The sequence below is a fragment of the Melanotaenia boesemani genome, chromosome 24 (assembly GCF_017639745.1).
Source record: "Melanotaenia boesemani isolate fMelBoe1 chromosome 24, fMelBoe1.pri, whole genome shotgun sequence".
Lineage (NCBI taxonomy): Eukaryota > Metazoa > Chordata > Actinopteri > Atheriniformes > Melanotaeniidae > Melanotaenia > Melanotaenia boesemani.
In genome coordinates, this window is record NC_055705.1 from 20,169,628 (window position 1) to 20,181,394 (window position 11,767).

The 11,767-nt window shown below is 37.5% G+C and overlaps 1 protein-coding gene across 1 annotated transcript; it reads right to left on the bottom strand.

Moving 5' to 3' along the window:
• Positions 1 to 2,064: 2,064 nt before the first annotated feature.
• On the bottom strand, positions 2,065 to 10,534 carry ndfip2 (Nedd4 family interacting protein 2). Its single transcript, XM_041978971.1, has 8 exons — positions 10,288 to 10,534; positions 6,033 to 6,267; positions 5,673 to 5,803; positions 4,963 to 5,050; positions 3,560 to 3,684; positions 3,004 to 3,070; positions 2,796 to 2,901; positions 2,065 to 2,677 (listed from the first exon to the last, which is right to left on the bottom strand). Exons 1-7 carry the CDS (start codon positions 10,312 to 10,314, stop codon positions 2,798 to 2,800), a joined length of 777 nt encoding a protein of 258 aa, XP_041834905.1. The 5' UTR covers positions 10,315 to 10,534; the 3' UTR covers positions 2,065 to 2,677; positions 2,796 to 2,797.
• Between the last annotated feature and the right edge of the window lie 1,233 nt (positions 10,535 to 11,767).

Here is an 11,767-nt window from a genome sequence, read left to right on the forward strand (position 1 = left end):
TGCAGGGGATTGTATTGGAAAATTGCAGGGATCTCCCTGAGTGACATGTATCACACCAGAGTCCAAAGCAAGGCCCATTCAATGCTTGTGGATCAAAGTCACCCCTTGGCTCGTGTGTTCCAGCTACTTCCATCAGGGCGCAGGTACAGGTACAATATTATTTTGTCCCTACAGCCATCACCCTGTTCAGTAAGCTTAATAAGTAGTTATTATTTTTATCTATACATCTTAGTCCTTTTAGATATTGTTTGCATGATTGTGCACCGACTGTTTTTGTTGCTTGCTGTACAACAGATTACCTCACGGGATAATAAAGATTCCTTGATCCTTGGGTTTTACATGCAACTGAGTTTCCCCATGTGCAAAATACATGTTTCACATGTGTGAAACCACATGCAAAACATGTTTTTCCTGTAAGTGTTTGTACAAAAATAAGCTCCCCTCTGCTAGTGGGAAAAATTAGAGAGTGGGATGTTGTGTAGATATTTGGTTAGTGTGCAGGTTTCTTTTTACATGACACAAAAAATGCAATACAAAGTTGACAGTTTTGTTTACTGCAAGTTATTTTTAAGAGTCATTTAGGTTTAGTGGCTCTAAATGATGATTATTTGGTGCGACAGGTAGTAAAAATGGCTTTTGGTTAGTAAACGTCCTAGATAAATCCACGAAAATCTACACTGTACACTGTGTGGCTGAAGTGCTGCATTGTGTGCAAACACAATCCCAAACACATTGTTCGAGTCACGCTTTTGAACTTTATTGGCATTTTTGCAAAAATTTTAATTCCAGTTACAATAAATGCATACCAGCTGCTTCAGATATTAAGAGAAGTTTCTTGGCTGCAGCTCCATCCATTAGTTTACAAAGACAAAACTGTATTTGGACTAGATTTAATCCCAACAAGAACCCACTCATTCAGGTGGGTGAATCATGCAGCAGATCTTTAATTTACTGGGGAAAAAAAGGGAAAAAAAAAAACTTCATATTGCTTTAATGGGATAAGACCAGAGTCAAACACACCTAACAAAGGCAACCAAAAAAAAAAGTAAAAAGAAAGAAAAAAGTTTGGCTATCACAGTTTTGATTAAAAGCAATGATACAAAACACGTCAACATTTGGAGAAATAAAAGTGCAAAAGGCAGATTATCCATTTGGGATGATTAAGAATTCCAGTTTTTTAAAGAAAAACAAACTCGAATGGCTAATTTCATTTTTTCTTTTCTTTACCAACACATCAAGTTTAGCAGATTCACAAATCATTCTGTACAGAAGTTCTTCAAAGTGCAAATATTATGACTTGGCAAAAGCTTGTATATACACCTCGTGTTCTAATGACAAAAATATAAATCAAAATTTCTTAAATTGTCTGCTCCTTGTCCAGTCAGACTCCATTTTAATTAAACGAGCTTGTGGACTTTTTAGGCTCCATTCACACCGGACCGAATCCTCCGACTTCATCGCCATCACACTAACCAGAAACCACAACACCGAAGCTGATGTCATAACTGTAATAACATTAATAGTAGGAGCCGTGTCACATCACAAGGTTCTCACTCAGAGAAAAGAAAAAGCAGGAAATATTTAAACCTAATGTAATCAGAAAAGCTGAAACCCCAGAGAGAGATCCAGAGTTGGGTTTGTTGAAGTCATGCACAACATGCAGAACAAGCCACCTCCCATGCAGCGTTGCAGCTTCGTCCTTCGGATTAACTGCAAACAACACATAACGCTGATGAAAGTGTGCACTTGTTCTTTTAACAGCTGATTCCCTCTGGACCGAACCTGATGTCACAACTGGATCTCAGTCTGATTAGGAAGCTATTCAACTACGTCTACTTCAGTAGCACAAGACCTTACATCCACAATAATTGTAGCTCATTACAAATACGTAAATTGCATAAGACTCTTGTATTTCTGGCACGTTACTGAGCTGGATGTAAAATGCTTATTATCCTCAGCACCGAAGCAGCAGACGCCCCTTGTTGGGACGATTTCTTCCGATCCAATCAAAGCAGCCTGTGTGGCCTTAAAATGCAGTTTATTTATTTATTTATTTGTTTAATCATTTAATTTTTTACCTCCTTGGTAGCTTCAGATGCGAGATTGGAGATGAGAAAGCAGACGTTTTACTGTGAGTTGAGATGAAGTGTCAGAATAAATAAGGTTTTGCTTTTAACAAGAAACCAGTTCGTGTTCCGTCTTTCAGCTCATGTGGAAGCATCACGGTTTGTGAGATATAAACAGGTTCGTGCACTTTAAAATAAAACTGGACGGATCTATTGTAATGTGAAACACTTCACAGAGAAATCTGAGTTTTACTTTGTTGATGTGGTTGTCGGAGACAAAGCTGGGGAGAAAAGCCGTCCACGTCCTCCATGTTGACTATGTTAAACAGGCTCATTGTGCTTTTTTTTTTATTTTTTGAGTAAATGCAAGTTCTGCTTCTGAGATGTGGAACATGAGCTGGACCAGTAAAGACGGCACGAGGAGCTTTGAATCAAAGGAAAATGAAAATCTGATGGTCAAAGATGGCTGTATCGGCTACGTTTAGGAGAAGCTTCAGATTAAATTTATGTTAACATTACTTCTTTCCTTCATTCCTTCTCCATCTCCTCTCTTCGCTGTTAAGCTCCTCGGTCAGGTCATTCGAGGGGAGGGAAGGAGTGCTGATGGAAACCTGAGGACAACATTATCCCATCATTAAAGCAGGAAGCAGGAAAAAAGCTGCAGTTTGTCTTGTAGTCCAGCAGAGGGCACCATTTACAGGCACTGAATGAGTTTCAGTTTGAACTCACCTTTAGTAGAGGAAGAAGAGGCGTGTTCTGTGAGAGGTCGCCATGTTTTCTGACATGTTGCGGACCTTAAGATAATTCACGAAACCTCTGAAGAACAGCAAGAGACCTGCAGAGGGAGAATCATTTCCTCACTTCACAGCAGAGGCCTTGTTTTTCTGGTTAGGAGGAAAACCAAAACTAAACCCCCCCAGATGACCGATAGACTCACCGAGCAACAGGAAGATCCACCAGAGCCAGTACTGGCCGTTGAAGTAGCCAGTGAAGTAGTCAGAGAACTGAATGAAGAGGAAAGAAGAAAAACATGGCAAACATTACTTTTTTATTATTATTGTTGTTATTATTTCCATTTTTTTTTATCTTTTTTTATCATTGACATTTTATCTGAAACTGGCCTCTTAAACAATGAGACATTGGGACTCAACAGGACCACTTTAGGCTACATAATTAATTTAAAATTGTAAAAACATTCTCTCAAAAATCTCAAATTCTATGCAACGGCAATAACTCAAAATGATCACATTTATTTAAAAATTTATTACAACTATAAATGATAATTATGCACTGTAACAGAGGTATTCAAATAAATAATATTAATTAATAAATTAAGATAATCCTGTATTTAGTGAGGAAAAAAAAACTAATTTTGATACCAGAACTTGAATATTTGGGATTCTAAAACTTTAGCTTGTTTAGGTTTTCTTTCACTCCAAATTACACAATATTGCAAATAAACATCTATAAGTGCAAAAAAACCAGAAACTTACCCTCACGATGAGAATCCACTTGATGAGCGAGAGGCCGAAGCCGCAGATGGCTCCGTAGCGTCCCGCGATGGTGTTGGTCAGACAGAAAGAAAGGCAGAACCCGATCCAGTTGAACAGGAAGGCCACTGGAGGGACAAAAGCAGAGAAATAGCATCATCATTCAATTATAAACCCTCATTTCTGCGTTCTAAATATTTCATTCATGAGCATTTTATGTCAAACCTGCTGTGCTCAGTCAAGCTTGTCTAAAATTTTACAGCCAAGAACATTAGTGGGGCTTTTTTTTTTATCTTACTGTCATCGTAGATCTTCTGAAAATCTGGAGTTAATGAAAACTGATGCTGCATTCATGAGAAATTTGTCGTGGGATGTCCGCATTTAACTTTCCTCTCAATACAATAATCCCACGTTTCTGACTGGAATAAGATGTGTAGTTAGCTGGTGGAAAGTCTTTGAGGTTAAAATACCACAAAGAAAGAAATGCAGTATTTTTAATGTGTCAGGATTCAACTAATCAGTGAAAGCACATTGCAAGGGAAGAGCTGCCACCAGCTCACTGTAGCAGACATCTGGTGTGGTCTTCTGCTGTTGTAGCCCATCTGCTTCGATAGTCAAAGAAACTTAAATTCCCTCCTGATGCTCATGAATTCAACAAATCTTCGCCATGTCTACATGCCGACAAGCACTGAGCTGCTATCATGTGACTGGCTGATCAGGTATTTGTGTTATCAAGCAGTTGAATCTGATGAAATGGTTCATGATGCTGTAAAAGGAGCAGAAAGTAAAATATACGAGATGCAAAAGATGATCCTCCCTCAGCTTTTTTTTTTTAAAGTGGGGTTGATAATAAAAATAAATAAATAAATAAAAAGAGGATGAAGTCTTTTTCTTGGATTTCAGGGGGAATAAACGCAATTTCACAAAAGGTTTTCATTTAAAAAAAGTTTTTCTCTTAAAAAAATACTTTGAGATTTCACAGCTTGCTTCTTATGAATAATTTATTTCTGTTAAGCTTTTTCTCCCCCCCCCCCATGTACTGAAGTTCAGAGATTACTCATGTTCATAAGCATGCAGCACTGATGTTACAACGCCTCACCTGCTGTTTGGAAAATGTTTTAAAGAAAACATTATTTTAATAATTTACATTTAGCTTCTGAACTCGAGACAAAACCCGACTGCAGCTCTTCCCTCACACTTTTAGACCAGACCAAGATGTCCACATGTTCTCCTCAACATTTCCTTCAACAAAGCCTCACGTGGTTGTTTACGAATGTGTCACACTGCAGTCTACACTACAGGGACACAACAAGATCTGTTTTTTTTGTTTTTTTTTGCTTCCCCTCCCCCTGGCATTTGGCTTTTGAAAAAAAAAAGAAAAGGAAAAAAGAGCAACAAAGACTTACTGAAAAAGGCCAACATGAAGATCCCATCATTCCCAACTCGAAGCTGGTCAGCATCACTGAAGTCATCTCTTGGGGGGAAGTCATCGTCCTTGTATGAACACACACAAATGAGTTTGGTTGATAAGATGAAATGAAATAAAATGAAAAAAATATCCAAACTGTAAAATAAAAAAAGAAAACTAAAATTATAACAAAACACTTTAAATATAGGATTAAATTAGGTGATCGAAATTAAAATCAATATACAATAAAATTATATACAGTTTAGACAAGAAAAACAATCAAGAAATAAAAATAACTTAAAATACAAAAAAAAAAAGATAAAATAAAATAAAGAAGATCTGGCACATCAATAATAAAAATAAATGAGTTGAGAATATAAAATATCACAAGCTGCATTTAAGTGCTCCGTAGTACATAAACTGATCCCTGAGGGGTGGCAGAGGTGGTAGAAAGAGGTCTTTAATGATGTTTTTGCTCTACTGAAAGTGTTTTGTGGAGTTTTATTATTTTCCAGAGGAGATCAGGTGACTCGTCTCAACATTGACGTGTTGTTTCGTACATGGAGGAGTAAGAGGTTTGGTATGTAAAAAGAAAAGAGGAAAATAAGTGAGGTTAAACCCCACCCAACACGTAAAGAACACAACTTTAGAAAGGAGCCAGGAAAAGTAAATCTAAAAGGAGACGATCGTGTGGTCCGGTCTTCTTACCCGGGGCAACACCTCCACTGTGGAGGCAGCCATGGCAGCTGCTTTAGCCTTCTCTGCCTCATCATATGTGGGTAATGAGGTGGCGACACTGTAGGGCGGAGGCACCGGAAAGTCGCCTTGGAAACTGGTCTCTGTGAAGGAAAAGGCCTGGTTAGGAAGAATAAAAGGAACCATGAGCCATTCCTGAGTAAAGTCATGTCGGTTGCCAACGATGTGGTGGTGCTGTCATGGAAATGAACATGACTCACAGAGAGACGCCACAAAAATCACATCCTGCTGCTATATTCAGAAGCAAGCAGTCGCTTTGGAAACGTTTAAAGGAAAAAAAAAATACCCAGAGAGAAAATACAAAAGTAATACCAGGTGCTGCAGCGGCTGCACCCAGGTCGATGGAGGCGTAAGGAGGAGGCGGTGCCTCTGCATCCCCCTGAGTCCTGGAGGATGATGCCTCCTCTGCTGCCAGGACAGGGGCCGGACTTGCTTGAGCCTGGTCCTGGTTCTGGTTCTGTCCAGATGCTTCGGCTTGGGCTGTTGCAGAAGTGCACGGCTGCTCCTCGCTGGTCGAGGCTTCGGGACAGTCGTCCTCATTGTGCAACTGAAAAGAGAGAAAGAATTTCTAACGGGACTGACAGGAAAAACTGTGGAGAGGACATTTGTACCGTCTCCTTCAAACAGCAGCAACATCAGCCAGTTATTATGTAACTAAATGAGCTTTGAACATCCTGGTATTGTTTGTCAGCAGTAACTGGCCTTGAATCAGCAGTTTTGTCGCACAAACAGTTTTTTATGCTTTTTAGCTGAATGACCAAGTTAATGTGGTTAGAAAACAATAAATTTAGGATTTTGAGCTTTCCACGAGTCTATATTACAGAGGCTTTTATGATATTCTATCAAAATTATTGAGTTTGTATACCATCTTTATTCAGACATTAACCATTAAAAATCAAAATCTTTTATTTTATTGCTATTGTTGGTCTTCCTGTTTTCTTTTAAATGTAAAACTACATGTAGAAGCTCAACCCTTTTAATCCCAGTCAGCATCCAGACATTATTTTTTCAGGGCAGCTTCACTTGTCAGATTATGAGGCCAGAATGATGTAAACTCAATGTATTAATGAATATAGCACCATAAAGGCTAGGCATGCACCGATACCACATTTTTACAAACTGCGTATAAGTACTTAAATTTTAGTACTCGCCAATACAAGTACTAATGAATCCTGTTACAATTCGCTGGTAAGGAATATGCACCAGATGGCCTACTGAGTGGTTAATTGTGACATATAATGAGTCATCCTGCAGCTTCCTCTAAAAGCAAGGCCAGAAAACCACCCGAATCTTCATTAATAAGGAGAATAAAGTGTTGTTTTTTTTTTTGGTGGATTCTGTTCACAGCTGTGACAAAGCAATTACATGCCCAAAATAAGGCTCTTTTTCCGCGATAATGCCACATTCATGAGTACATATTACAATAAAATCATAATAAATAATGAAAAAAAAAAATTAAGTAGAGGAGAAAATTTTAAATAAAAAAAAGTTTAAAAGAAAGGATAATAATGGTTGTGATTACCACTTAAATGTAAAGGTAGCTATAATTGCGCATAGCAAACACTGATCATCTTCAGGTCCGATGATATTTTTAACCCCAGAACTGATCAAGTAAGCAGTCAGGAAGTTTAACCAAATGCTTGGATGAACTGCTCGGCCTCAGTCAATGACCGGAGTCGTCCTGCTGGGTGATGTGACGTCTGGGCGGGGTGCAAGACACATGGCTTCAATCCCATCTAGGAATGTAAGTGCATAAGTTTCTTATATTCCTTCCTCTGGTCGAGTAATCTTCATAAACTCTGAATAAATGGCCCTGGTAAAGGAGCGTGCCTCTCCTCCGAGCCCCCCGGACCACCTGTTCCTGCCTCTGGAAGTGGTGAAAGCAAGAGGATAACTTTGGTTTAAGGGTTGTGCTGTGGTGAGTTGGTGAGCCCGGCCCACTTTGGGTGCAGAAGAGAAAATTTCCCCCACGGCCTCTTGCAGAAGTCTTGGAAAGAACTGCGATGGTTGTGGACCTTCAATTTCCTCAGAGAGCCCGATCAGCCAAACGATGCAGCTTCAGCTTCTATCCTCCAAGTCAGTTAGCTTAGCCTTTAGCTTCCTGTTAGCTGCTTGAGGCTAAGTGCCTAAAGTTTCCACGCCCTCCAGCAGTTTGAAATATACTAAAATATTAGTGACTAAATTACTTTAAATGCATTGTTTTTATTTTTTCGCAGCGTCAGAATTATACTTAACTACCCCTTTGAGTAATTTTCGACTGAAATATAACTCATATCTAACTTTCTGTGTTTTCTTTTCATAAAAACTGTGACATCCTGTAATTACGTTGTTATTTAAAGGGTTAAAATCATTTGAAAAATTACATATTTGGTGGTTTTGATTAGAACTGAGGTTGACTGAGAGAAAAAAAGTGGGCAAAAATATTTTTTAACATTTTTTAAGCTGTTTTTTTGGCAGAGGACATTTTTGTCCTCTAATGACCCAAAAGGGTAGTAAATTTATCTCTGCTTTCCTGTTGACATTTTAGAAAAAATGTATTAAAATTTCAAAGTTCTTCAGGAAAAAACGAAAAAAAATCTTTTTCCGGGATAACAACCAAAATAGTGGCCAGAAATTGAGAGGGAATATGACCTGAAAGGACTAAACTAAAGGCTTAAAAATGATGAATGCAGACCAACAGAACAACTGATACATTTCACAGCAAAGAGAGGTTTTAAACTGGTTGGTGCCAAAAGAAAATGCCAGTTAATCCAGTTAACGGGCATTAGATTACTGCTAGTTGTCTTCTGCATTGAGCAGCACCATTTGCCCTCAACAGAATGTTTGACACGAGGAAGCTACATCTCTGGAAAAGCGATCTGAGTGTATGTAATCAGTGAATGAAGGTCCCTGTGCAGCCCAGAGAGCCATCCAGAGACTTAAGAAGATTAATTTTTGTCAGAGTTGAGAGCCAAACCCCCTCTGAAATTACAGAGGACCGATGGTGGAGGGAACGTTATGGTTACAGAGAGCCTGGAAGGGCAAACAGAGGGAGCAGTACTTCAAAATGTCAAAAAAGTGAACTATTTTTATAATGTTTCAAGAAATTGAATAGAAATCAGGAGGCATCCCAAATACAGACCTCCACCTTCATTCTTCTCATGGTGAAGGAATGAAAGCAGTCTGGAGGCAGTTCAGCAAGTTCGGCTTGTTCTTAAAACAAATTCCTGAACAGAACAGAGAGGCGTTCCAGCCTCTCTTGGATCACGACTGAGTCACAAAACATTGCTCTTGTGTTTCTGAACATGCACAGTTCCTAGTTTGGGATATGAACAAGAGAATTCCAAAGAGATTTGTTTGTCAACACACTTATCTAGATATTATCTAAAAACTTGCCCTTCCACCAAATACACAAGGCAAGAGGGCAAACAAGCAGCTGACAACTGGCTCAAAATCAAGGACAAAGCATAACGCACCCCCCCGCGTGAGGGGGTTATATAATAAGATATTAACAACATAGCCACAAACCTCCTTGTGTGGTCAAATCTGCTCAGAGCAGCAGAAAAATTTTTTTTTAAGAGAAGATGTAGACTGGTGGAAGGATGTGCATCACAGTTAGACTTGATTCAAAGAATACATATCAACTTTCATTTTATTATTCTTGGAATATGGAGTGTTGCTGCAACCTCTGCTTTGTTTAGTGTGTTAAGTCCTGTGGGACTGTCAGTCAAAACCACAACCACAGGCATCTGTGCAGAAAGTGAGCTTCATCTTGCCAGGATTGGATCTGATTTCAGAACCTCTCACCCATTTCTCTTACTGTATAAGCCTGGCATTCTGTGGATCATGTTAAAATCAATTTAATACACACATAACCTTTAGCTAATACCGCTAAAGAGACCAAACGTTCGCCGTAGTGTGATCCTCGTAGTCTTTAAATACATCTTTCTTGCTTTTGAACTTAATTCTTTTAAAAATACGTTACAAAACAACTAGCTTGTCACGATTATGTATTAAAAATGTAAATATTAAGTCATCTGCTGGTCAATTATCGGAACAAAAACCAGATTTGCTTGTTAAATTTGGGACGCGTCTTCTAAGAAGCCCCTTCTACCTCAACAAATGTTAGCATGCTAATACTCGCTTGCTAACGCTAAATCACAGCTAAGCGGGTTAGCGCTTGTGTTATCGCTTAAATAGCAGCATGTTTACGTTTTATTATTAGAATGGTATAAACCCAACACAAATAATGTGTTAACAATTAAGTAAGTAAGTAAGTTAATTAACTAAACAGGCCTAAAGGGCTATTTGTGAAAAGGCTAGCTAAAGCTAGCTTAGCCAATGCGGAAGTGGTTCATTAAACGCTTACTTGTCCAAAACAAATACTTTTAGTGAACATTTAATAAATTTCAGGTAAAGGTAAATATTTTAAATGTATTTAAAAGGCATAAATTGTCAAAACAATCTAGTTAATAGGGACTAAAGTGTAACGCTGTTGATTTATTCTTTTAAAAGCAAGGCCTTGTTTGCTAGTACTGACAGGCCAAGTTATCAAACGCTGTTTTGATCTCCGTCAGTTTGGGCTCACCACTTGGTATCGGCTTGCTGGGTCCATCCCGACGAGATGCAGCTGGCGAGGATGCCAGCCAGGAGAAAGAGGGGGGGGATGAGGAAAGCCTTACTTGTGTTTAGTCCCAAATTTCCTGTAACTAACTAGAAATACTTCTGTCTACAAACGACTCTAACCAAAGAAATTAAAGCTATGAAAGAAACGACTTCAGTCTCGGGACGCTGGCTTAGCAAAATACCGTTGTTCCTGACCAACAGAGTAAAGCTAAACCTTCATTAACGCACTTCCGGTTCGATGTTTCAAAACAAAATACACACGTTTCTCTATGAACTTAACCGTTTCATTTGATTTAGACAAATAAATGGAAAGATTATTTATTTATTTATTTATCAAAAATTTTTAAATTGAATAATTAAAAGAATAAATACATGTCAAAACCTGAAAAAAACATTTTTTATAAACAAATAAAATACATTTTTTTTGCCATTTTAAAAATGAAAATAAAATAATAAAATGCCTTTAGATCATTACCCATTTGTTTAAACTTTTTCATAAATATAAAAACAAATATATTGTAATTTGCTTTCCATAGAATCTTTATTTTAATGCATTTATTTCTTCGTTAATTTGTAACTTACTTGTAACTCAAAATTTTCCTGTTTTTCCATGATTTATTATTTGTAGCATGTCACCTCAAGTGGCCTAACAATGTATTACTAAAAAAACGCCATGAAACTGTAACCTACTTCTATCCCTCTAAAATTTTAGTTGTTTATATGATGTCACAAATGTCACAGTTGGTTTTGTTGGTATGGTAGAAATTGCATGTATTGCAACATGTACAGTAATCATTATTTATGATTGTTGCAGATAACTATTATTTATTTATTTACATACTTACTTACATACTTACGTGTGCCGTTTATTATATGGGACCAAAAGCATGAATAAAAAATAAAATAAATAAATAAAATTAAAACTACTTGAATTCGTTTGAGAAGTTTCTAAAAAAACAATAAAAAATAATAAAATTTAAGTCATAAACAGAGTACATTGTTGTTGCTGCAAACATTTTCATAAATGTCACACAAACACAGTTCTATTGACTTTACATAATGCTATTATTGCATGTATTTATTTGTTAATATGTTACTTGTCACCCGTTAATTCCTCCCAATGTCAATATTTGTTAATTTTCTTATTCATATTCTTATTGTATTGTTTCCTGCCCAGCACTCTTAGAAAGGTGTTACTAAAGTACAAGTACCATTAAACTGTTGATAAGTACATGTCCATCATTATGTCTAAAATATTAGTGTGTATGTTTAATCACAAAGTGATGGAGGGATCTGGTAATATTACCATTGGTTTGTTTTGAATAAGATTTTGGTGTGTAGTAGAATGTAATTCAAAGCCTGCATGTATCTCTGTGAGTTCTGATTTTTGTAAATAATTTATTTTGAAGGCAGATGTCTGTCACTTCCTGCTACAGCCTGAC